The 27,732-nt window shown below is 45.9% G+C and overlaps 1 protein-coding gene across 1 annotated transcript in view; it reads right to left on the bottom strand.

Moving 5' to 3' along the window:
• The window catches only part of LOC139667848 (trinucleotide repeat-containing gene 6C protein-like), a 57,801-nt gene extending 33,091 nt beyond the window's left edge, over window positions 1–24,710 (bottom strand). Inside the window, exons 1-4 of the mRNA XM_071547321.1 lie at window positions 24,058–24,710; window positions 12,280–12,380; window positions 11,763–11,784; window positions 301–756 (exon numbers count right to left, since the gene is read on the bottom strand). Coding sequence (XP_071403422.1) covers window positions 301–756; window positions 11,763–11,784; window positions 12,280–12,342 — 541 coding nt within the window. The 5' untranslated portion in view covers window positions 12,343–12,380; window positions 24,058–24,710. The remainder of the gene's footprint in view (window positions 1–300; window positions 757–11,762; window positions 11,785–12,279; window positions 12,381–24,057) is intronic.
• Between the last annotated feature and the right edge of the window lie 3,022 nt (window positions 24,711–27,732).

Below are 27,732 nucleotides of genomic sequence, written 5' to 3'. Positions count from 1 at the left end.
TGCCATATTTGCTTCACAACATAATTCACAATAATCAAATTGGGGGTATAATAGCCAGCTAATGTTGCTGTAGAAAGTTGGATAGTAAGAAAATTTAGTGCCTAAACAAAGACAAGTTACTAAGGTCAGTAAAGGAAATAAAGAATTAAAATGCAGCCAAAAGACAACCTATACACACAACCGAAAAAAACTAAACGAGGGCAAAAAAGAGCATTTCGCACACAGCCATCAACAATACCGTGAAAAAAAATACAACAAGTCTATTAAAGGGTGTTTTTTCCACTTGATATGAACACAAACCTGGGTGGCGTTTGCTCGCAGCGGACGTGGCAGAGTTTGGGGTAGTGCTGCTGGTAGTCGAAGAAGAGGAAGAAGACGAAGAAGAAGAAGAGTGGGCGAACGGGGGCGAGGACGAGGAGGAGGAGGAGGAGCAGGAGGAGGAGGAGAGGGTGAGGGCGCTCAGGGCTCCTGCGGGCAGCGGCTGGCCTCTCTTCAGTAGCTGCTTGTGCTCCTGCTGGCGGAAGCGCGGGGGCACCTCTCTGGGCGGGTAGCGAGCGCTGGCAGGGGACGACTGGCACGGCTGCTGAGGGGGAGTCGGAGTCGGGAGCTGGCCACCGGAGGAGGCGCGCTTGCCATTGCCGGAGGAAGAGGAGGAGGAGAGGGGCAGAGTGGGGCTGGCGGGGTGGAGGAGGTGGTGGTGGTGGTGGTGGTGGTGGGGCGGGCCGGGACTGGGCTTAGTGGGAGCAGGCTCTGGCACTGGAGGGACAGAACAGACAGGCGCACAAGCATACACACACACACACACACACACACACACACAGAAAGACACACGCAGGAAGCAAGGTATTAATGCCCGGGTTAATTCACTATTAATCTGTTATGCAAGAGAACATTTATTTGTATGGGTGCTGCTGACAATTGACAATGGGTTACACAAGAAACGGTAGCCTACATTATTCTTTTCAAGGCAGAGCCGGTTGTGAAATTTCTAACCGTCAGCCTCTAAATAATCATGTTTCTCTGAACTGTGGTCCATCTTTATAAAATCCCAGGCAAACCAAGCTTTCTTTTTCTGGATTACTGTCAGAACCGCACATGTGGCAATAGGACAGAATGGACAAAATGGTCATCTTGCAGAGTTGTACGCTGCCAGTTCAAAAATGGCTTTGATGGGATTGGGGTGCTTGTCCAAAAATATCCTGGATTCTGTGTATGGAATATTATATAGCCTATTCAGCGGCCAATAGGAGTTTTTAGAACTGGAAATGACTGTGTTGTTTCTCTGTTTTTCTCTGAGCTGTATTTTGGTGTGGACTACCCCTTTAAATCCGTGTCTCATGCAGTCTGTTGTTGAACATATGTTACCGGCCCAGACACAATCTATGAAAAGGTCATGTTTTTTCTGCTGACTGAACATCGACACGCACACACAAACACACATACAAGCACATGGACACATGGACACTTTCTCTCTCTACACACAAACACACACACACACACACCTTCCTCTGCTGGTTTGGCCTGGCCTCTGCCTGACCCTTTCCCTGTGGTTACAGTGACCAGCCAGCCGTCTAATGGAGCGTTAGTCCGAAAGCTGTTATTATTAGCAGGACCTGGCTAGCTGGCAACCAAGCAGATTAGCTTGGCTAACTCAGCCCCTCCGGGGAGCAGGGAGAGTGAAGTAGCACCGGGTTAAAAAGGCGCCTCTGGCCTATACGCTGAATAATTCTTATTGACGAGATCAGGTGTAGTGAATGTCACTGTTAGTATATAGCCTCATGTGTGTTCGAGTGTGTTTATGTGGAAAGGAAAGCTGTGCAGTAGGTCTGGTGCAGTGATCTTTGTTCTTGTGCATCTGTGAGGAAAGCTGTGAATATTTGTCTGCGTTTGTATCTATGTGTGTGTGTGAGATCTCCCTGCAGCACAGAAATAGCTGCTTCCATACTGCCAACAGCTAATGACCTACGAGTTGCAGTGAATTACAGTTTCTTGCTCCATAGGTAAATACATGAATAGTTGATGATGTTGTTTTCTATAGTCCCTAGGTAGACTTGACACTTCTACACAACAGCTGAGACTGCTGGCACTCAAGGGAGGAAAGAGAGACAGACAGAGAGAAAGGGGGAGGGAGGGTAGGAAGTGTTTCCTTTTTTTTTTTTTAAACCAAGAAACGGTGAGAAATAGGGCGAGGGTAAAGAGTGCCAGTATCTCTCTCTCTGTCGCTCTCTGCCAATGTTAATTACAACTTCAGTCTACCTAGTGTGAGAGTCGGAACTATTTCTATGGCGGTTCTGTATTGCAGTGCTGGTGATTAACTGTGCTTCCACACACACACACACACACACACAGTCCTATGCTGCCACACTGGGGGTTAAAGTAAATTCAGAGCACTGAGGTATTCACTGTGCCTGCCAAGAGCCTGTCCAAAAGCACTGCTAAAAACAGAGGCCCTCTCAGTGAACACAACACTAATCCAGACGGCTGCCTACCTGCTGACACACACACAGAGAGCAGTCATACGCAGGAAAGCAAAACGCACATTTGCATTAACGCACAGACAAACACAAAATATAAAACCTCTGCATGGAGAGAACTAAATGCGTTAACACACTCAATGCATAACGCACTCTTTCTGCTCCGCTTTCTTCTCTTGGCGTCCTTCACAGACACACCAACCCACGTACAAAAACACAACCACAATGGCGCACACACATGCGCCTTTGCACGTTCCCAAACACACAGAGAAAGCACACTGGCAGAGTTGCTAGCAGCTCCCTTCCTCCAGAGAGATTTTAGTCAAACACACACACACACACACACACAGGGAGAGAGAGCCTGCCCCCCTCCAGCAGTATCTGGCTGGCTGCTGGCTTGGAACTGCAGCTGGTGACGCACATCTCTGATTAAATTCAGCTCAGCCTGCCTGACGCTGCCTCGGCCAATCAGACTGCGGGACGCTGAATACACACTGCCCTGCCCCCCTCTGTTTCCAACCACCCCCCTCCCCTCCCCTCCCCTCCCTCCCTCTCTCTCCATCTCCAGGTTGCTCCTTAACCCCGTCGATCTCTCTCTCTCTCTCCTCTTTCTTTCTGTGTCTACCTGTCTCTTCTCTGCTCGCTCTGTTATTCTATCTCTGGGCTTTTATTCCTCTCGTTTCCTCTGCTGTTCCCTCCCGTTTCTACCTCCGTTCTCCCCTCGTCTTATTTCTCTCCATCTCTCCCTCCCTCCATCCCCACCCAACTCTGCCCTCCATCCCTCTCTCTCCGTTTCCCCTGCTATTAGGTGTTGCTCTGTCAGCTCATTGTTCATGGCTGCTGTCAGTCTGTTACAGGAAGCAGATGGACCCAGAAGACACACACACACACACACAGACGCATCTCTTAACACAGGCATACGTCATAGATACCAGGCTTCAGACAACCTGCGTGCTTGTGTTGTTGTGGTAGCAAGGGTATATCCACCCTACAACTCAATACTGTTGCAAATGAGCAAATATAACATCTCCTACATCAGCAATAATGACATTCCTCCAAAATAATTATACAGCGATTACAACTATGTGTCACTAACTGAGTGTTGTTCAATTACATTATTCTACCCGCCCAAAAAAGCTAAAATGATCTGCCTGATAGGAAATTGCTAGCCAGCTGGGTAATGTGTAACCATCTTTGGTTAAATCTGTATTTAATAAGTATATCAGTGAAAGGGAATGTTCTCCTGAGAGGGAGTGTGTGTGTCTGTGTGTGTGTAAATGAGACAGCAAAAATGGAGTGCGTAAGTGGTAGGAATAATAGCATGTATGCGCGTGCGTGTGTGTGTGTGTGTGAGAGAGAGAGGCAGCTCCCCTCTGCCTTGAACAAACATAAATACATTTAGTGAGGCATGTCTTTCATTTAGGGGAGGAGAGATCTTTTCTTAATCCATAATGGATGCGTAAGTGCTTGGGGGTGGGGGAGTTTAGGAGAGAGAGAGAGAACGAGGAAAAAAAAACTGTGAGAAAAGTGGGGAAATCCCTTAGATGAGAGAGTGCCTATAAAAGATGAAATGAGTCAGTCAAGAGTATGCTGGTTACACCAGTGAAAGGGAATGAAATCCACACAGTAAATTAGTCAGGTGGCAGGCTTATTGCCTCTGAACTCAACTGGTTGCCTAGCAGCTTTGCAGAATAAACAGGGTTTTCCCGGCCTATTAAACTCTTAGGTTTAGTTTCTTTTTGTGACCACCTCATTGACAGCGTCGAATATATAAAACATATTTTATAAATGTCTATTTGCAGGAGGCTCCTGAAGATATTTGAAAATGGACTTTCTTGCAGAGTGTTTCTGAATGGCTTCCTGATTTGCTCCTTGTTGGCTGCTCATCCAGTGACATTCCAAGGACAACCCTGAAAAAGAATGACATATTGGCCTCCCGATGTATTCCTCTACCTTTTAATTCATCTTTTACTTTTCCAATTTCCTGCAGTTCTCTTGAACATCCTACTCGTTGGCATGTGATGGTTAAATAAAGTGGGATCTTGTCATTCATTTCGCCTGCATATCTGATGGGGGAGGGAGAGCGCTCTTGACCCATGAGACTCTGCCCAGCACTTCAAAGGACAGATGGAGCCGATAACAGCAGGCAGAAGGTCAGAAAATGAGGGGAGAGAAAATAAGTAATTGTAGGTCTGGGGAGACGATATTGAGTGATTTCCAGTGAATATGTGTGAGAGAGAAGAGGCAGAATTAGAAGTGGATAGTATTGATTGAGACAGCATATAGAAATACAGATGCAACAAAGGCACAAGGTAGAGCGCAAACCTCTGCCAATGCTGAAAAATTATCCTGCTTGTAAAGCTGCAGCCTCCAGTTTGTTTGTCTTCTGGGTCTGATTTTTGGGCAAAATAGCACATGAATGCAATGCTGTTAAGCAGCCGACTTGGAAGCCCTGAATGTTGGATTTTCCCCACAGAAATGAATGCAGCATAACAGCTATGGCTGTAAAACAAATATCATCTCATGGCGGAAATCCCAGATCTGGATCACCACCAAATTCTAATCAGTTGATCCTTGAGCTAAGGGCTATCTGTCCACCAATTTGCCGCCAAATCCGTTGATAACTTTTTGAAATAGCTTGATAACAAACAGGCAAACAGACACACAGGGGTGAAAACATAACCTCCTTTCAACTCTGTTGGCTAGATAAATATAGAAATGTATTTATGTTACGGCAGGGCAAGTGAGAGTTGGATTTAGAAACCAACCGCAAACTCTTATGTGGCAGTGGCCTTAGTACCCCTAATTGAAGTTGAAAGGGAGAGCCAATTAAATAAGCATTTGTAACGAGTGCACTGTAAATTCCATTAAACCCTCCAGCTGAGGCGCTCTCCGCAACCCTCCACCAAACTTATAATTATAGCCCTTCCTCACACTCAATGGTTAATTACACACGAGAGAGAGACAGAGAGACAGAGAGGAAAAAGAACAAGAGCTTGAGAGTAAGAGAACAAGTGAACAAGGGAGCATGGATGGAGGAAGAAAAAAGACAAAGCAGAGAGAACAACGCAGAGGGAAATACATGAAGAAGCCGCCGATAAAGAGTCGAAAATCCCTGAGCAAGGCATGATGGGCAAGTGGGGGGTGTTTGTTATTGTAAGGCACCATTGTGATTGGTTGCCCCAGCCTAGTGCCAGGCATCGCAGGTTCCCACATCTCCTCTGTCTATTGTCTGGAGAGCCACTTTAATATGCAGCCATGTTTATAGTGGGGGGAGGGATGGACACAGGCGCAGGCCAATATGTCCTACACAAGGGTCCATTTATTAATCCACTAAAAGCTCAGAGGTAGAGTACAGAAATATGCCATGCCTTTAAAGTGCTTTTATATCGGTGTACAACAATTTTATATACAGTGCCTTCCAAGTGGTTTTATATTGGTGTCCAATAATTTTATACATACAATAGTGTGCATCAGTGTTTTCCTTTAGCCTTTGTAAACAGTGCCAAAAGGGTCAGGCGGTAAAACAAGAAATAAATAAATCCATGCCTTACAGTGATTTTATATTGGAGCACTGACATTAAAAGATGCCATGTCCACTCACATTTTTTCTTCATGTTAATAGGCTCTGGACAGTATGGAGGCACAGACACAGGGGGATGGCTCGCCGATCTATCAGCTTAAGTGCATAAAAAGCACATACTTAGGAAAACATGAGTTAGGACTGGGCAACAACCTTTTACATATCATACCCTCCATCTCCCTCCCTCATTTTCCTGTCTCTCTTGTTACTGTGTACTAGCACATAAAGCAGAAAAGCCATAAAAATGTATTAAATTAAGTAACAGTATTGGGTTCATTGCTCACTTCAACAGTAATATGGCTTTACTTACTACTACTTATCTGCATCATAGGGGGGATGATAATAAAAGTTAATTTTGATTGTTAATATTATTACTACAACATGGATGGGTGCCTCACTCTACATGAAAAGAAATATTCTGAATATTCAAAAGCCTTCAAATGTCATGTTTGTATTGTCTAGTTAAATTAATATTTCTTTTAATGGAGAGAGTGTGGCACCCACCGATTTCTCTCCTGTGTAATATTACTGAAATTGGAGTAGTAATTTGTTACACTACTTGTTACTAGCAAGTATAATAACACATACTATGTTACTGAGAAACATTTTACCAGCAAACACTGCTAAGTAAGGATAACCAAGAAGACCCTAGAGTCACTGAGTGTGAGAGTGTGTGTGTGCGCAGAAGGGAGGGTCAAGTGGGTGCATCTATATAAGGTCCCATCTGTCAGTAGTAGTCAAGAAAAACAGAGTCTCTCCCTCTTTCACACCCACACCCACACAAAATAAAAGGCACCCTTTCTCACCCCTCACCCTTCCCATAACAGGCTGTTGCTATAGAGACTGACAGTTGCCTAATGCACCTCCATTTGCCTCCTGTGACCCCCGGTTCCCTCATGCCAGGCCCCTTACACACACACACACACACTAATGAGCCTCCTAGTTCATCTCAGCTGTGCCTCTCCTGTCTGTTGGGATTATGAGGAGGTTGCCCCTAGAAACCTTTTGCTTTTTAGATCTAATGGTTGCTAACCTACACTCTGGGTATAAGGGCTTTAACAGGATCATATTATACCTCCATCCTAGGTCAGCGCCTGAGGGCAACAACTGCCTGAGGATATACGCCTTTTGAATCAGATGGATGGCACGAAGCTGAAGGTATCTTAAAGTTTTTAAGCCTGACATCCAAATGAGAAATGTGGTCTCTCACACCCTGGGCCCCAGGCTCATTAGAGCATATCACTTCTCCTGGCATGTGGGGACCCACTAGCAATTGGCCCGCAACCCATTTTGGGTCCCAATCCGTAATTTAAGAAACCACGATAAGGATGAGAACATCTCATGGATCTAATACAATATGACTAATATGCCGAGACATGATAATGTTATACTATATCTTGTTAATAGAAACAGTCCGCCATCATAATATCCAATTCATGGTTGAATAATAATGATGTGTGGACATTTTTTTTCTCTTCTCTGTGGTCTAACTGCTGCTTGACAATGGCCTGAGGGCAGAGCGAGAAGGGCCCCTTGTGCAGGCATACCCGCCAGTCTTTGAGCCTCACACACACACATGCACGGACACAAACACCTTGCTGGCAAAGCACAGACCGAACCGCCATTCATATGTTGAGCTGCATCCTATTAATCTGCCTGATATTTGACATGAGGCAGCTCAATGTTGGGGGAGGGGGAGGGGGAGAGGGAGGAGGCAGTCAATGGGCTCACATGTCAGCAGCGTGTGAGTGATCATGCAACATGAATGCACACAGAGAGGAAGGCATTGTTTAAGTTTGGGGACCCCTCTTGTTTCCTTTCTCTCTCTCTCGCTCCCCCCATCCCCCTCTCTCCCCTGCCACTTGAGATGCATGCAGGGTGAGCAGACAGGGGGTAGAGGAAAAACAATTATGCTTGGCAGTCATAAATCCACAGGACATAATTCAGAAGCCATTCACTGTTAATTCATTGCGTATTTATAAATGTGGTTAACAGAAGAGAAAAGCGGGCCGGCTCCAAAAGTAAATTAGCCTCTAATTAGATTGCGATTCATGAAATTCCCTTTCAAAAGTGTCGACGCAATTAATAGCATGTGAAATTGCAAATTAATCCAATGCGGAATTATACGACGCACTCGTGTTTGTGTGTCTCTCGCCACTTTGAAAAATATAATGCTGTTATCACCGCGGTGACACCGTGTAAATATGTTTCTCGGCCAGATGCGGTCGTCGGGGCCGAGCCGATCTGGGGAGGGCGAGATGAGACGGAGGGAAGAAACAGCGGCGGTAAGGGGAAAAGTGAGGGACGAGAGATTGACGTGCATTACATTTGTTCTTTAACCTCTCGGCAGAGAAAAGTGTGTGAGCAGCAGAAACGGAGCGGCCTTGCTCATCTTCTGATTATCGGGGTGTGGGAATGCGACAGGCGTACCGTGGTATTACTGGGGCTTTCTGCGCCCGCCTGTCGCCACCTGTTTCATGAATTACATTTGCGTCACTCCCCACTTGGGCCGTGCTTTCTCATAACTTCATGAATCTTTTTTTCACTGTGTGTGTGTGTGTGTGTGTGTGCATGTTGAGACAGCCATCATGGCTAGCATATTATTGCCTTGGCTGTTTTGCAATTCCATGATGTAAGCATTTGCTTCACTCACTGAGAATAGATTGAGGTGTGTGTGTGTGTGTGTGTGTGTGTGTGTGTGTGTGTGTCTATAAATATGACTATGTGTCTATGTGAATATAAATGTGTGCATCTAGGAACATGTGTTTGTGCCTTGCCAAATATGTACATTTCTCATGGTTTGTGTGTGTGTGTGTGTGTGTGTGTGTCCTGGCATGTATTTTTGTCAAGGTTGGTAGGTGTGTGCTGACTGATTGCGATTGCAGTGGTGGCAGAGATGGAGATGGAGCTCTGTGTGTGTGTGTGTGGTGGGGGTGAATAATCAGCGTCCCTCTGCCCTCTGTGGTAATGGGGACCAGGGATGAGGAGAAAGGGGAGGGTGGGGGGGGGGGTCCAGCCTGTGTGTGGGGGAGGCCGAGCGGGGCGCTGCCTCCTGGAGCCCTGCCTTCTGTGAAGCTCCAAGCCTAATGGGGGGCAGAGGAGTTAATTCCACAGCGCCGGAGCTTTATCTCATTTTCATACATATGAACGCGCCGGGCTGAGATCGATTACCGCAAACAAATTGAAATGCCTGGGACCGAGGCGGCCTGCACCGGGGGAGAGGGAAGCACAGGGAGAGAGATGGCGAGGATGAGGGGGGTTGGTCTGTGTGTGTGTGTGTGTGTGTGCGTGTGTATGAGTTTCTGAGAGTGTATAAGGAAGGCAGAATTCACTGATATGGATGGAAAGACACAAATCACAGCCGCATACTGATTTGCTCTCTTCCCTCATACACATACACCTCTATTATTTAGTGTCACGCATGAAAACTCGACTCATTCCAGTTGATGCCAGCCTCCCTTTTAAGAGAGATATTGCAGATGGGAGGTTATAAGTAAACTCACAGAGGTCCTGATGGCTCACTGAACAATTAGCCTACAAACTAGCCCTTTCTTTCCTTTTCTTTATAATCTCTCTGTCTGCATGAGTACCCCCCTCACACACACACACACACACACACAATCAGTTTCTCACTCTCTGTCTCTCATTAAACATATCATAAAATAATATTCATGTCATTAGTCCTGCTCTATAATAGCACCGCCATTGACTCCCGACAGTCATTTTTGGCACTCGTCTAAAGTGCTCACTGCTTCATTACTTTCTTTCCTCCCTTTCCTTCCTTCATTTTTTCTTTTATCTGGCCCCGCAAGACCTTGTTACACTTCCTCCGTCTTCCTCTCCCTTCTTTCCCCCCTCCCTCCTCCTCCCTCTTGGCTGTGGCCCTGTCCATGGGCCTCTCTCCCAGGCAGCGGGCTGTCCATGCGTCCTCCCTGACCCCTCTGCATTTCCTCTGCCATTCCTGCTGCTCACACTTGGCACAGCCAACGCACACACAACACAGATGTGTACACATAGTTGTATGTGTATGTACATATCAGAAACAAATGCAAACGTACAGAGACACACGCAGGCACACATTCACAGATTGCGTGCAGAGGCCCTAACTGGGGGGCTGTGTGACATTTTCTGTGGCCGGCGAGATGCTTTGGGCCAGGTGTGTTTCCACCGTCTGACATCAGCCACATACCTCTCCTAACTCCTGGTCCAGTTGAACACCAGCCATGCTCTTGGCTAACCTCCTACACACAACATAAAAAACACATCTGCCAGCTCTTGAGCATCTGTATGAGCAATGCTCTGGCTTTGCGTCATAATACGTTTGTTCTCTCTTGTTCTTATGTGGATGTGTGTCCTTTGTTCCTCTGTAAAGCACTTTGTGTCAAGCCAGGTTTCTAAAAGATTTATATATAGATTTGATTTCAATACTCTAGCCTTGTGGGTTTCTAACTTTTTCCTCTGGAGACCAGCATTTTTGTGTCATTGCCCAAAAGGAAGAAAAGTGACATATTAGAAGCCAATTCAATTAAAAAGCACTAAAATGACAAAATGTCACATACGTTTCAAGCACAGCGAGTCAAGTCAAAGTAACTGGCTTTGTGCAAAGCCTTTGAAACTTAGCTAATAGGCCCAGCTCAGAGACAGGGCAGTGAAACAGAGGGAGGGTAATTAAAAAGGCAGGTCAAAGTTCAAGGCAGGCTGTGGTGACCTTTGTTAAAGCCCAACGGTCACACCCAGATGGCCAGACTGGTGCTGAGGAGAGAGGGAGGGAGGCAGACACACACACAAACGTGCACAGACGTGGTTGTATAACTATAGTTGTGAGGACATTTCAGTGACTTATGTTAATCCCTAAAACCCTGCCACTAAATGCCTGCCTCAAACCTAACCCTACCTCTAAATCTAACCATAAAACATAAGCACATGCAAACCAACTAAACAGATAGAAATAAGTTAATTCACATCCCTTAAAAGTAATCCATATCAGCTTTTCTCTGATGATACCATTTTTCAGATTTGCAGTACCTTGTGCCTGACAATTCCCAAATTGGACCAAATTAAAGCACAAGCAGGTCACTAGGACTGCTGTTGGCAGCAGAGGTAATCGTGGGTGTTTTGCTAGCATTAGAGTATGTGACCAAAACTAATTTCACAGCTATACGGTGAGAAACTCTACATTAGCATCTAAAGAGAAGTCCAAGGGCATGTGAGGACACCGTTCTCCCGGCCCCACTCCCTCTGCATTTCAAATGAACCCCGTGCCCTCCTTTTATTCCACTCCCCACCCCCTCCCTTCCTCCTTCATCCCATCCCCCCCAGCCCATGCCAGTGTTCAGTGCTGTAGCTGTCTGGGTGCCCTCACGCTTCACTGCCTGGTGCTGCGGGCGCTCTGGGTGTCACTCCACATCACTCTGCATTAGACTCCACTGGATTGGCTCTGCTCTCTGTGTGTGTGTGTGTGTGTGTGTGTTTGTGTGTTTGAGAAACAGAGAGTCAAAGGACACAATTGTTCATGCATGTGCAAAATGTGTGTGTGTCCATCTGTGTGCAAGAAACCAAAATGCTATGTGCCCATAGTGTGTGTGTCTTTGCGGGTCATATAATAATCACAGCTGATGACAGGCTTATATGAGTTTTTGTATGAATGTATTTTTAGAAAAACGAGGTGGATGAGAGGGTGTAGTTTACTTCATTATGACACTCACCTTTGGTTTTCTGATCAGCAGCCTGAGGGGGGAGAGAGAGAAAGAGAGGGAGATGGATTTAGAAACAAAATACAGCAGGCGTGATGTTTAAACATTTTAGTTAAACATATTGAAATAACATTGTAATAACTGAAACCAAAAGGAGGTTTGTGTAGTAAGAAATGGACTAGTGTTACTGAACAGTGATGCACTCTATTCAAACCATTTGTCATGTTTTTTCTGTTGAATGGCAGCCAGTATGAAACAGTAGAAGTCAGTTGCTGTTTGCGTACTGGCAGTTTGCTGCCCACATCTACACAACTCAGCCAAAGCTGTTAAATTCAATTAAAGCTGTGAATTAGTAAGGAATGGAGATTAAAAAAAACACTAAGTGCTAACTGTGTAACCCACTCTCTCTCACACACACACACACATAGAACTGACTTTAATACCTGGTATTAGGCTAGAAATAGATATGCACAGCTCCCTGCATAATATGCGTTTTGTGTGTGTGTGTGTGTCTCATTTCCAGCCTCACCTTTTTCTGAGCGGCGTCCTTCTTGGTCTTTTCTTCTTGTTTTTTCTTTTTCTTTTCTTCCATCAAATGGTTCTCTTTCTTCTGTCGCTAGCTTCTCTCAGCTGCCAACACAGAGAGAAGAGAGAGTGATTTGAGTGAAAAGAGGAAGTAAAGGGGAAGTGCAGGTTTCGGCTTAAGTGGTGAGAGAATTTCACTTTTGCACTTACACTTTTTGCACTTTCATGTTACAAACATGAAACGTGCACACGCTTTACAAACATAAGGCACATTCTCATTTCCCATGTTCATACATATACATACTGCACAAACATGTACAATTGTGTTTGCAAACAAATGCGCGCGCACACACACACACACACACACACACACACACACACACACACACACACACACACACACTACAGTGCATGTAAACTTTCAACCCCTTCCTTTTCATCCATGTTTAAGTCAGAGCCAAAGTGCAGTGTCTGGAAAAACTTTTCCACCCTCAATCGGCACTTCATACGTAAATCTTGGCCGGCACTTCTGAGGAGCACTTTCACTCACGGTCAAAAATTGAGGAGGAGGAGATGGAAAGAGGGAGACAAAATACAAAAAATGAAAAGGAAAATAAAAAGGAAAGGAAAAGAGGCAGAAGTGAGAGAGAGAGAAAGAACTGCAAGAGTAAAGGCCGGAGAAAGAAAGCTGGTTTAAAAAAAAAAGACAGAGAGAGAAAAGGAAAGAGGCAAACGTGTGAGAGACAGAACAGCAGAAGTGAAGGTCGGTGAAAGAGTGCTAGTAACAGCAGGGAAACAAGAATCCAAGGGAGTAAAAAAAGGCTGAAAGGCAGATAATCTAAAGACCAACAGACTGACAGAATAAGACACAAGGCCTTTTTCCCCCCCAAGATCTGTTTCCAGTGGGTGTGAGTCTAGCTAGCTAGCCTGAGGGCCAGGGAAACTAAGTGCTTCATTTCAGCCTGTATTTCCTTTGGCTCAGCTATAGTGACAGCTCCTGGAAACTATTAGAGGCATGAGCAGGGCCAGAGAGAATGTGTGTATGTGTGTGTGTGTGTGTGTGTGAGAGTGTGTGTATGTGTGTAGTCCTGGCTAAGTGCAACTGATACTGATCAATAATACAGCGCTATGTCATATCAAATCAATGAAACCTCTCTCTAAAGCGCGCTAATAAAATCAGTCAATCATCTCCATGTCAGTCTAAAATAATGGCCTATTCCTCTTGGCCAGCCATCCTGTGAAGCGTACACACACACACACACACACACACACACACACACCACACACACATATATGCAGGCCTGCCTTGCACAATACACCATTGTGCTTCGTCCTCAGCAACTGGAAGGACATGGCTTTCTCTCACTGAATGCTGAGTGATAAGAGTGTTCAAGCCATGGGGCTGGCACGCACACAGGCACACACACACACACACACACACACACACACACACACACACAAAGCTGACCACCCAAGCAGAGTAAGCAGAAGCCCCAAGTGCATGAAGATAGACAGAGGGGATAGACAGAGGGGATTTTATGATAAAACAGCAACTAACAAGGGGGTGGAAAAGCAGAAATTGCTTCATTAGAAGTTGTTAATCAAAATAAGTCAAATCGGCCTGAAAAATCACACAGGCCTTGAGACAGGTAGAGAAAGGGCCGGATAAGCAGACAGGCAATGAGCCAGGCTAGCAGGCGTGCGTCCATTGGGGCCTAGATATGAATCCAATCTGAATATATGAATGAATCATAACACTCATAACGGGAGATTAATGAAAGGCCCCGCCTCCCACTGTGCTGCCCACTGGTAGGGGGAGGGACCTGTCAATCAAAGAGACAGGACAGGCCTCGCCGAGACTGACTGATGTTGGTGCAAAGTCTCAGTGGGGGTAAGGGAGAGAGACAGGGAGAAGAGAGAGAGAGGAAAGAGAGAGAGAGAAAGGGAGAGACACAAGGGACAGAGAGAGAAAAAGAGAGGGAGGGAGAGAGACATTGAATAGTGCTGTCAACAGACAGTTCAGAGCCAAACCCTGGGGAAGACTGCCAGACTAGTGGCCATGGCAGCGGGGCTATAATGAAAGACAGAAGATATCACTGTAGGACTTTCTCTCCTCTCCCATTTTTCACTCTTCCTCTTCTCCTCTCATTTCTCTCTCTCCTTCTCGCTTTCACACACAGTTCTATTTTTCATACCGAGGAGGCTCTGTGTGTGTGTCATTGTGCTATCTCAGCAGCTAGGGGAAGGCAGCCCTCGGGTAATAAATAGGAACTCAATTTGTGTGTGTGTGTGTATGCGAGTGCATGTTTGTGTGTGTGTGTGCGTGTACAGATAATTGTCTGCAACAGAGAAAAGGGAGGAAGAGAGGAGTGAATGCAGTATGTGTTTATGTACTGTGTGCATCTCTGTTAGTGTTTCTCAGTTTTTCTCTCCCAGATTTGAGACCATTAAGCAGCCTTAACCCTCTACACTGCTCCCCAGCCCTCCTGCATGGTGATAACAATCCTATAGGCTCACAGCTCCACACATCCCCCCACACGCCTACCTCCACCGCCTGAACCAATCCAACACCTCCCTCTCTCAGATTCCTTGGATGGCATCCAAAAGAATGGAAAAAACGGGGGGGATAGAGGGGGTTGGGGCACGGTGACAGCATGCAAGCAGAGGAAGGGACAGGGGATATAGGGGGAAAAAACATTAGCTGTCGTCTTTAACTCCTCATGTGCTGGAATTTTCTGTCCCCATCCTCTCTTGGCTATCTAGCCCTTTACCCCCCAGATGCTAGCGGGCCTACCCCATCTGGTGACTGCTGCTGCTGTCACAGAGGATGAGAGGAAATGAGGGATAAAGAGGAGCAGAGACAAGGGAGGGGGGATATATGACTGTAAGTACAACAACAACAACACGCTTGCCCATATGGATTTATCATCTACCTCATTTCCTGCACGTCAATACATTAGGGATGGGTGCAGATTAAAATGTTCTCTGGGTCACCAAAGGCTGGACAGCCTGGTAGAATAGTAGTAGTATTTTTCATATGAAATGATATTATGTGAATTTAGGCACAAACACTGGCAGAGTGTATGAGAGAGAGGGAGAGAGAAAGTGCATGAGAGAGAGATGTGTGTCAGCCGATAGTCAATGCCAAAGTTAGCCTCCCGTCTGAACTCTTTGGCCCCCGACCATTTCTTTACCTGACTCTCCCCTTCTCTCTCCCCCTCTCTGTGTTGCTGACACCAGCATCTCCTCAACAGTGACCCTGGGGTGTCGCTGCACTGGCTACCAGCATCAGGTTTCCCCTGGCTGGCAGCATGACACTGCAATTAGGCAAAATATGTCCTGTTTTTAGGTTACTGACCTACGAGGGCACGGTATGTCATTCAGCCTTCCCGTACATTGCAGGGACTTGGATCGACTTGAGTGACATGACGTAGCCAGTAGCTTCACCAGTAACTAACTTCTTTACGTTCACTTAGCTGCTGTGGCAGCTGTCACAGCTAGAAAAATATAACTAAAATAAAAAGTCATCATCTGGCCTTGTTGTTCACCCCTATCCCTCCCAATTAAAACACATGACATGACATCATGATATAAATATCAAAATAAGACCCATTCTTCTACTGGAGCTAACCCAAACCAGTGGTCCTATATTGCCTAAAGCTTTGCTTCAGAATACAGGGTCGAACAGGAAAACAGCCCAAGTCACAGAGCTGGAGCTGCAGGGAAATTGTGCATAATTTGCACAGCGAGGGAGGATGCCTCTCTTTCTGAACTGCATGAAACAGCTCCATAACCAGGGACTGGGGCTGAGCTATACTGAAGAAAGCATTAAAACAGGAACACACTGTACAGGAATGAATAAGCTGGGGACACACACACACACATACACAATAAAGACACACTCAGACACACACAGGGTAGTTTGATGTGCACAGGCAGGAGGCAGTCTGTCTGATGCCTGTCGTTTTCCGCCAGGGATGCAGAGGAAGGGGAGGGAGGGGGGGATGAGGAAAGAGAGAAGGGAAAAGAAACAGGCAGAGGATGAAAGCAGAGGCAGAGCAACACCAATTAAGAACGACAGCAGCCGGAGAGCCAGACGGGGCACAGGGAGAGAAAGAAGAGAGACTCTGTGTAGGAAGAGGAGAAAGACGGAGAGAATCCTCACTGGAGAATGGAGGAGACGAAAAAAAAAAAAAACCCAGAACGAACCACTATCGAGGCTGGCAGACAGGGAGAGATGTGGGGGGAGACAGAGAGGGAAAAAGGCATGGAAATATCCGTGCACCTTGATAGCTGGTACCTAGGGAAGCAGGGAGAAAAACAGGGGTTGAGGAGAGGAGAGAGAAACCAGGCGAGGGTGATAGAGGGATAGAAGAGGCACAGAATGAAAAGGGCAGTGCTAGTGCGTATAGCGAGAAAGACAGAGAAAGACAGAGAGAGAGAGAGAACTTGAAAGGGAAAGAGCTGCAAGGCAAATACACAGCTTCACGTGTTCTGAAGGGCTGACGGACCAACCGCAGACACAACACCAATCACAGAGGAGAGGACGGGGGGAGGAGGAAGGAGAAGAGGAGTGACTTTCCTCCCTCAGCAGAAAAGCAATATGGTCAGGTCATTGCCACAGAATGTGGTAAACCCACTCTCCTCCACCATTACCATCCATCCAGCCACCCATTCCTGCGGCATTAGGGAAGCCACAGGGCTCTCCTGAGCCTTATTACATGGAACATTATCATGGCCGGTCCTTACCTAGGGAGTAATTCCCCTATAGCTGCTGCTACAGACCCCAACGACTATGCACAAGTACACGTGGGTGTGTGTGCGCGTGCATGTGTGTTTACTCAACCTGAACGGCTTGGGGAAAACAAGCCTGTAAATTCCACAGCTGATAAGCAGTAATAACAATGTTGTTGCTGTGTGTGTCTCTCTCAGTCTCACACACACACACACACACACACACACACACACACACACACACACAGACAGTCTCACAAGCTGCTTGGTTTGCAAGCATTCTGTGCATACCAGCTTTGCTTTAAGCAGGTGGAAATTGGCTTGTGAAAATATATAACACCCTTTATTGGTATTAGCCAAGAGCACCAGGCTGTCAGCTATAGGTTGGGTGACCTAGACCTGTTCCATGAATTAAGAGTCTGTAAAACAATCATATTCTTGGCTGGTAGGATTTGTAGATGAGAGACCGACTAAGTGTGAATGGGTGGGTGGGGTGGGGTGAGGTGATGGAGGGAGTGCAAGGTGGAGCAAGAAGTGAAAGAATCAGAGAGAGAGGGAGAGTCAGAGGGGGGCTATAAATAACAGCTTTGAAGTTTGCCTCCAGAAAATTAGCTCTCAGTCTCTTGGCTGCTTCCTCTGCCAAGTCGATATGAAACTTTAACGTGCTGGCAGCTCATTAAATAGGAAAACAACACAATGCACAAGACCAAGCAGGCCTGCTCTCTGCCAGCCAATAGAGCTAAAGCTTATTGAATTCGAGAAGCTGTCAAGCGGTGTGTGTGTGGGTGTGTGTCTTTGCTTATGACTGCTTTGTGTTTATGTGAATGTGTGTGTCCGTGTGTGTTCTGCATATGCCTGCTTTTTTTGCTCATTTGTTTTTATGTGCATGTCTGTCTAGTGGCTTAGAGGCTGTGTGGTGAACTCCTGTCTAAAGCTGCAGATGAGTACGAAGTACTATTAGCATTAATACAATGCCTGACCTCTCATAATTAGCCTAGAGCAGGAGTTCTTCAAACTTCTTAACCCAGTACCCAGTACATCTCATCTTGCGCTGGCATTCATTAAGCTATACTATTGCTACTTAAGCTACATGGGTATCCAACATAACAGCCCCTTTTGTGTCCAATCCCAGAATCTCTTTTCCAAGACATTTTGGTGGTCCTGTATAGTTCATTGGGTAGAGCACAACACTAAACCTGCAGGGGTTATGGAGGTTCCATTCCCACTGAGGCCACCCATGATAAAAGTGTACTCACTCGTGGTAGTGTAAGGCGATTTGGATAAACACATCCACCAAATAGGGGATGTTGTATTTTGTTCTTACAATGACTTGTCTTTGACTCGTCATTCGACAAAAAAATGATGCGATACAGTCCATATTTGCAGGCTGCTGTTGGTCAACCAGGACATTATCAGGGCGATGTGGTCAAGACAGGGGTGTGACAGCAGAGCAGAAAGTGGGCGGACAGAATTTGCTTCCATTAATGGATCGATTAGGAGTCTGGTTCAACATGAACCAGACAGGGACTGAAAGAGAGTTTCTAGACGACACACAAACAGCAACCAATAGGCCTGAGTGGTTTTCTACTACACAGCCTACCTCCACTGCCGCCATCAAACTGTCAAAATCTGTAAAGCCAAACTAAACAAACCTGACATTAGGAAAGGACACACACACACACACATATACACATGATGCATGCACACAAAGACTAGGAAAAAGGAGCCTATCGGCTGGGCTATACTCCCTCAAGGTTACTTTGACATTGACTGCCTTTCACTGCCAACCGCAGTGGTGAGCACCCCCCCACCCCCCTCCCGCCCCCTCCACCCCCAAAACACACACACAGACATGTCAGTCAGCAATTCACAGGCTGTCAAGAGCGTAAGCAACAACACACACCCTGAAAGAGAGAGAAAATAAGCACTGTGTTTAGTTGTGCGAACAAAGCCAACTCTGATGTAAGAAAGACAGAAAGTGAGCAAGAAGAAAGTCGAGAGCAGAGAGAGAGATGTAAGTGATGGGCTGCTTCCATGCTGCTGTAGGGAGAAGGGTGGGACTACAGAAATAAAGACAACCCCTTTAAGACTGAAGGGAAAGAAGAAAGAGTGGGGGATTTTTTTGGACTAAGATGTGATGAAAATGTGCCAATTAGGTTTGAGGGTATTGAAGTAACTCTCGTGCATGTTGATTAACATGAGTGTTGGGATATTCCAATTAAAAAAATCATCTAGCCTAGTTGTATGCTAATCTAAAGACTTTGCTTGATACAAGAGACATGAGCCTTTAAGCGGGGGTTGTGAAACTTCAAATCTGGGATCCAACTGAGAGTCTCTTTTCCTGGGATCAAGGCTCATGACAACTTCTGCTATAGCCACCAGAAATGCATTTTAGCTCACAACTCATGAAATATTGACCTACAGTTATTTAGGTAACATAACATTAGGCAACAAGACACTGTATGATGTGTTAAGCTTACCTGACACATCTCCTGTTTAAATACCCTCCACCCACTGATTTTCAATTTCACAGAATTTCTATCGCCATATAGTAAATCCTTTTGATTATGTTGTTAAACTGTGTATAACCACAAGAAAGGCTACTTTGTAATACAGACAACTGGGAACACAGAATATACAAGTTCTCAATCACCACAAAAATGTTCTGTTGATAATAGCTAGTAGGTCCGTTTCATCAAAAGCATGCCAAATATGACTGCCACTCGCGCCAGCAGACTGACTCAAAGTGGGCTTTAAAAACAATCAAAGTACACAGTAAAATTAAACACTTGAACTCCATTGAATGTAGTCAAGTTAATATTAAAACAGTCCATACAACAAACAAAAGACCTGGACTTACTAGCCTAAGCCACAGTGCAGGGCCAGGCAGCGCACGCTAGTGCTATTTACATAGCCTTAACAAGGAGCTTGGAAAGTGCTGTCGGGCCTAAGTCCCATTACATAATGAGTAAGGCTGTCTAATGTTGGTTTGGAGCTGGGAAAAGGGAACATTGCATGTTGGAAGTCCTGCCTGTCTCTCTGTCAGCTTCCATGTGATGCCTCTCTCTCTCTCCAATTAGCCGACATGGAACAGAGGGAGGGAAGGGCCCCCACCAAGCCTCAGCACACTGGACATTCCCCTGGACCCCTGCCAACACTCACAGGCAGCAGCTCCACAGCTCCAGCTTCGCTTCCCCCTTCCCCCAGCTTCCACCCCGGCCTGGCTTACCCCTGGTGGGCCCCAAACCCCCCACCCCCCTCCCTTGGCACACAGGCCGGACCAGGAGGAGAGAGCTACCCACCCACACCCTTATGTTACAGCTATCTAACATCAGGGAGGACCCGACAGACTTATAAGATCATCTTAATATGCCATACACATGCACACACAAAAGAAAAGAAACACTGCACACACAACTGACAGAAAAAAAACCATGAATGTAAAAATCCTGCTGAGCATTTGGAAGTGTAAATGACATATTGATTCTGTTTGCTTTCAGGGCGATGTCTATCCAACTGAGGAAATGACAAGTATTGCTGGCTTCCTGGCTACCTACTGCCTACTGTTACTACTGCCAACAACGTAGTCAACATAAATCTCTCTCTCTCCATTTAGTACAATGCTCTTAGGTCGCACCAAACATAACAGCTGCCTGGCAAGTCTTTATCCTTTATCCCCCCCTCCCAAACACACATGCAATTGAAAATAGCCCTCAATAGAGCAAAGGAGGAAGAGGGTAATGGCTTTTGCCAGACAGCCAGCCACCCCCCCCTTGAATCCAGCTGATTTCACTGTCAACGCCCCCCTACTGGAGCAGCACCCTGCGGCGGTGTTAAGCGTGTTATCTATCAGGACTGTGCCAGTTGTTTTAAAAGCCTCATAATCACAGGCTCAGTAACTACCACGGCCAGGCCTGGGCTAAGGTCAATGGCTGGGAAAAGGGACAGATGACACAAGCCACTTTTCCAAAGCACGACTAAGTGGGAGTGTGTCAGGGCCATCGCAAAGTGTCTGACATGGGATTGAAAGACCCGTTTGTTTATTTGAAATCACAGCCCCTGGGCAAATAGGCTAATTATTGTATAGCGCTACAAAACAGAATCACAGAAATGCTGTTTTGGGGGAAACAGTGACACAGGGCTGTAACAAGCAGGCCCAAGCCCTCACAAGTCATATTTGGCCCTGTAGTGGAAACCAGGCTAATGATAGCAACCCGAGGACTACACTAGTGCTCATGTTTTGTCTGTGAAGGGTCAGACAAGGGGAAGAAAGCCTTGGGTTTCCTTTCAAACAAATGATCCTGTCCCTTTACTGATAAGGGACTGCAGATGGAGTTACTGCCAGGGTTTGTCCTCGTGGCTTTGTTACAATACACTCTAATCAAAACAATGTCTAGATGCCAACAGCCTACAGCCTGGTTGGATCCAGAGACAAATGGGTTATGGGTCTACTGCTAGTGGGCTGCCAAAATGGCAAAAAATAGTAATATAATTCAATGAGTCTGAGTCCCAGTATGAGATACTGAATTTCTCATTTGGGTCTCTCTGCACTGGGAAACATAAAGTGTTAGCCTATACACTTCTAAAATGTTTTAATAACAATCTCTCTAGGCCTAGATTTGCCAATGCTGGCATAGATTGACACATAAGCCTTGTTCTCCCAGTGGTTAATTTATGCATTCCCTTGAGAACACCAAATAGCAACAGCAGCCTTTTGTACTAATCCCTGGGCTACAAACATTTGTGAGAAGGATCAAAAAGGAGAAGCATGGCTGACATCTTCATTGCAACAACACATGCGCCCCCCCCTCAACGTTGGTGACCTAATGCCCGCACACACCCCACACCCCCAATTTGCCCTAGTGCTCTGCAGTCCAGCCACCTGCTGTGGCTGCAGTGGTGGTAGCTATGGTGCTGAATGCGGCGGTGTCTGGGAAGGGTAAGACTGACCGTATGGCACTTAAGGAACTAGCCGACTCCCTCTTCCACTAACCGGGCTTTAGAGCTTTCTTCTCCCTCTATTCTTTCTATTCTACACATACACACACACACACACACCAGAGGGCCCCTGCAACATCTTTTCACAGCGACCCCCCCTTTACTGCTTGCTCTGTTCCCCTTCGGAAAGATGGGCGTGTGTATGTAAGGGAGGACCCTTGACCCCGGGCAAGAACAGGACTGTGTGTGTGTGTCTGTGTGTCAGCTGGGCGTCTAGGGCATGCAGGAGGCACCTCACGACCTGATTAACAACTGCAGCGCATTAACCAACTGCCAGGGCCTTGAGCTTGACATAAATGGTCACACACTCCCACGGTAAGCGTGTTAAGCATTCCATGCTGTGTATTCAAAAGCCAATCCTCACACAAACACACAACTATACAGGGGCACACACACAAACATGCAGAAAAATCCCACACATACACACGCATGTAGGCATACCCGCGTAGGTATATACGTATACACACGTGGGTATATACACACAAATGAATGCACACGCACACAAGCTCCCCATCCGCCTGCCCAGTGTACACATGAATGCGTGTGTGCCACTGCTGCTGCCGCGCATTTTTCATTTCATCACCCCACTGGTGTGTGACGATGGAGATAAGACGGCGGTGACAGAGATGTCAGAGAGGGGAAGGAAAAGGGGGTTAGAAATTGAACGGGAAATTATGTACTTCAATTAAGACACGCGGAGGAGATATTAAAAGCTATACTCCAGTGCCTGGGGACAGGATGCAGGAAGGGGGGATGCAATGGAAGGCGACAGTTCAATCAGAATCCCCGGCTTTCTCACCGAGCGAGGGGGTGGAGGGAAGGAGGGAGAGAGACAGGACAGCTATGTTTAATAATGTACTTGGAATTAGTACAGTGGAATGCACTGTGCTGAAACAACAGTCCGTAAGCTGCATGATGTGATACAGCTATACAATGCACCCAAACCAACACTTAACAGGACTGACGGGGCAATGATGGGGAATCTTAAAAGGTGAGACTGTGTCTCTGTCACTAGAGAAAACAGTGCAGACACAATGTGACAATGTGTTGGCACAAAACAAAACATTTAACAAAACTAGACTGTCCTGCTGTCATAATATACTTGTATTGTGTCGACAAAACCATAATCGATAGCACTATGCAATCCAAACAAGCCTATTAGCGCACTGTAACACTTCAACAATTACAATAACCTTTAAAAAGCCAAGGCGGCCCTCTCAATCCCTTCAAGAACTCCTCACATTACACACATGTACTGGATTTGATCCCGTCCCACTCAGCCAATCATAAAAGAGCTGTGATATAACACCGAAGTTCCCAAACATTTTCACGTCAAACCCCTCAAAATAAACATGATTTAAGCCATGGACACCCGTTTGATAAGAATTTGTTTGAGGGAAGCTTATCAGAGAATATTTTTGTTGTTGGATATGACTTGGTAGACAACTGCACAGCTGTCTATGTAGGGGGAGATAACACTCAGAGGGGTATGTGATTAAATAGTCATTCCTATAACGTCCTCTCACTGACCTAACATCACAGGAAATAACAGTGAAGTAACACTATTTCTAATTTTTGCTGGGGACCCCCTCAAAGACCACTGGGGGTCCCTGGACCCCACTTTGGGAACCCCTGATGTATCCCTACCGCTCACCTGCCTGATGCGTCCGTGACTCTAACCAGGGGTAGAAGGAATGACAACATTTCATCCGTGGAAATAGAAACATGAGAGTATGAAGAAATTGCTGAACTGTGGCGAGGCACATTGGCAGAAATAATGGTATCTAACGGATATTTTAATGATTTGGCAAGCCAACTGGTCCATGCTTGCCGGAGACGTAACGTTATGATATAGCGCTCAGAAAAATACTGACACGATAGGCAGTAAGTTAGTTAAATTTGTCAATTTTCTTATTTACAGCACCCACGTAGCTCTATAATCCGCCCCCTTCCCAATGCATTCTTGAATTTCAGTCATCCAGCAGCAACGGCAATCATGTCAAAATATTAACGTTACCAGAGGAAAGCTATTTATATGATTTAAACTTACCTGGCGTTAACCACAGCTTTGGCAGCTTTCAGTGAAGAGTTGGTGCATGGCAGAAAAATACGCAGAAAAGCATTCTCCGATGTCTTTTCTAGAAAGTTACCCGTAAAGAGATGGAGCAGAAATTCAGTCGCAGTTAAGAGTCAGACTTGGCAGATTAGTCGACTGCTGCTGGAGCAGCTTGGTGACAAAATACCGAGGTAAACAACGGCTACTCAGCCAGATATACACAGCAACTCATTTATGTTTAGAGCAAAAAATGCCGTGAAATAACACTCGCTTGAAAACAGTTTGTTAAAACGTCACGATATAATAGGAGGGGGCGAAGCACCACTAACAACAAAAACAAAAAAAACGCACAGGAATAAATTGTCTCTAAAAAGCAGCTAAAATGATGTTTGCTAGCTGGTCGGCGTTAGTCGTCGACCGTAGCAAGGTTTTGCAAACCAAAGAAATCAGGCAGTTTTCGTTAAAATCGCCGATGAGTTCTCGCGTATTAGAACAAGCCGACGGCGTAAGCCAGCCAGCCAACTTGTTTTAAAGTGCAAAAGAAATGTTTTTTGTTTAGGTCGCCAGCTGGACGGCTAGCGGCGGGCTGGCTACCGCAAACGCAAGTTGAGAAACGACTCCGGGGAAATACATTCTGTGTGAATCCAGACGGTGGAGCGGACAGTCATGGTAGGCGTTCAGTGAGCTCTCGTTGACAGTGGTCTCGCAGCCATTTTGTTCAAACTAACAACACTGCAGTCTCTCTCTCCTCCTCCCAGAGAGCAGACAGACCAGGAAGTGGCTCCAGCGACGTCACTCCCGACCAACCAAAACACCAGGCGTCGGCTCCGTCCCCCGCCCCCCTCCTGCTCTCCCAGCCTTCAGCACGCTGCCAGAGAAGATGGACAGACAGCTCATATTTCTAAGGTAATTGCTGAGGCATGGAGCTAATAGCGGTCGCTGATTTGAGCAGCTTTCTGATGTTTTATGGCTAATTTGTTAGTCTAGAGGCACTCACCTCGTCACACTGTTTCCTATGCGTTTGTTTGTGACAGTAGGATTTATGTATGTCAATTACACTCAATACTCCTTATGAAAAACAACTATGGTGATGCTATTATAGATTTTGTAAGGATGCTGTATAAATATTACAGCAGAACTATAAACTATATATGATATATAGGAATAGGAATATTGTAGGAATATTATGAGTGATACCATAGGAGATTAAAAAAAACCTACCATAAAGTATAATATGGTCACTGTTAACTCTCCGTTGACTACTACAGACACTCTAAGTCCCTGTAGGAATACTGTTACTGTTTCATAATATTGTAGGAATAATATTGTAGGAATAATATTATAGCAACTTTGTATGACAAAAATAGTGCAAAAGAGTCCACACTCTGATGAAAGTGGTAAAAGCCTACAAACGAAGCATGGTGTAGTGACCGCACTTGGAAATATAATTGCATCATGAACTTTTATTAAGGAAATTCAAACCAGGATGAAGACTTCTTAAAGGGGGCGCACCAAGTTCTTCTACCCAAAATGACCTTTGTCAAGAATCTCTTGATCACATGATGTCCAGAAGCACGGGGCGATAATTTCAGGCTATTCACCGAGTGATGGATGAGGTCGCCCCGGTGCCCCCTGAACCGCGTCTGCAGCCGTCTCGGAGAAAGAAAATGCGGCCCCTGTCCATTCTCTGTGCTCCTTTCTCATGGAAATGACCGGTCCATACACAGACACATATACACACACAACACCCACACACACACACACTGTGTGGTGGGAACAGGTCAAGGCTGTGGCCCACAAAGGGGAAGGCTGACCAGTGAGAAGCCTCTCAGCAGAGCTGTGGGCTCCCATGCATCACAGGGAGAGACTGCTAATGAGAAAGCCAGGGGCCCTGGCCAAAAGTCTTTTTTTCCCCCCTTTTCAAGGCAAGATGCCCAGAGCTATTAAAACAGCAAGCTCCGACTGAATGGAGAAAGCAGATGTTCCGTACTCAGGGTTAAGAGAGGTGAGAGCGGAGGGGAATGCCTTCAGAAACGCCTTGAGGGATCTGTAGTTCACTGTGGATCACAGACTGTTAAACTGTATGTTGGAATTTGATGTTTACGTCACTCAAATAGTTTGTGTTCGTGATCAACATCTTGGATCAAAGTGAATAGAATGCACCTGCAGGCAACATGGATTCAGCCATTAATTACATGCTAATGTAAAATTAAGCTCCTAAATTGCTTGTAGCTTGACTCTCCTTGCCGGAGCCTCCTATGAGTTATCAAAGAGAGGGGAAATCTATGCAGCACAAAGGACAACTGAGACTTGAAATAATGACAATGGTGTGACATGATCTTAGAGAACAAAGGGAGGAACAACTTAGGTGTGTGTGTGTGTGTATGAGTGTGAGAAAAGGAAAGACAGAAAGAGTATGTGTCTGTGTGCCTATATGTGTGTGTGTGTGTGTGTGTGTGTGTGTGCATCCCTCCTTGTGCACTTCCACTCTCCGACTCATCACGGCTTTTCTTTTAGGTGTCTCTGGGATTTTTCTTTGACTCCACCAATTTCCCTAATTGCTTTCACATTTAAGCAGACTGCTGACAGAAGCGAGCCAATGGGAAAGGTCCGCCTGACATTCTGATAAGAAGCAGCCCAGACACAAGCTGTAGGACTGCAGCGAAGGCAATCGCTCACTCCTTCCCCACCCAGACAATACACTCTCCTCCTCCTCCTTCTTTCTTTCCCTATTCTCTCCTGCTCCTCTCCTCTCTCCTTTATGATCTTTTTTTCAGCGCACTCTTCTGCCTTTTGTTTTAATTCCAGTCCAATCACGAGCCGCGTTCCGCATAAGGTTTTAATTTCAAGCCTGCCGCCGGAGTCTGCCAGACACACACGCGCGCACGCACACACACACACACACACACACACACTCATGCGTGTACGCACCCACACGTGAACGCATGTGCATGCACCAAACCACACACATTCTCATGCATACCACACACACATGCTCACTTATACCCACATCACAAACGCACGCACACGCAGGCGTGCGCACCCGCACACACACACACACGGGAGTGTTATGTGGCTGCATGCATATTTCATGCATGTGCTCTGTGGCCACATTTTATCATTTAAACATGCTTCCCATGAGAGAAAGTATCTCCATCTAGAAGCATTAATAATCACACACATTCATAAGAGGCAAGCACATCACCAGACAAATTACATAAAAAGAATCCCAACAGGCTTCATTTTTGCTTCAGAAGTCAGAATATATTCCATAGGTTCTGATTAAACACCAGCTAAATTTATGCAACCATCAAATGAATTTTCAGAAGTCACAGTCTACAATCTGTTTTTTTTGCCTTGCTCTCAAACACAAAGCCCCACTCGGAACGCACCGTCTTATCGTCTAATCTTGCGGAATTAACCAAACAAACACGATCTGAGGAGTCGCCAAACATTTCATGACAGCGGCGAACCAAAAAAGCAGATCTCGGGTTTTAAATCCTCACTCCCCAGACGTTGCATCCGAGATGAAGACGTTTATAGTTTGCCGTCTGATGCAGAATGACTGATGACTGGAGGGTGGAGGGGGGGGGTGTCAGTATTTTGGTATTGATTATGAATACGCAATCATCCGCTCACAGTCTGGACTTTATGCATGTGAGTAATCAA

The sequence above is a fragment of the Centroberyx affinis genome, unplaced genomic scaffold, assembly GCF_046629955.1.
Source record: "Centroberyx affinis isolate AG114_WGS23_722 - 3 ecotype Tasmania unplaced genomic scaffold, CSIRO-AGI_Caff_v1 ptg005815l_1, whole genome shotgun sequence".
NCBI lineage: Eukaryota > Metazoa > Chordata > Actinopteri > Beryciformes > Berycidae > Centroberyx > Centroberyx affinis.
Note: the sequence above shows the minus strand (reverse complement) of the source record. Positions and strands in the feature narration are given on the sequence as shown.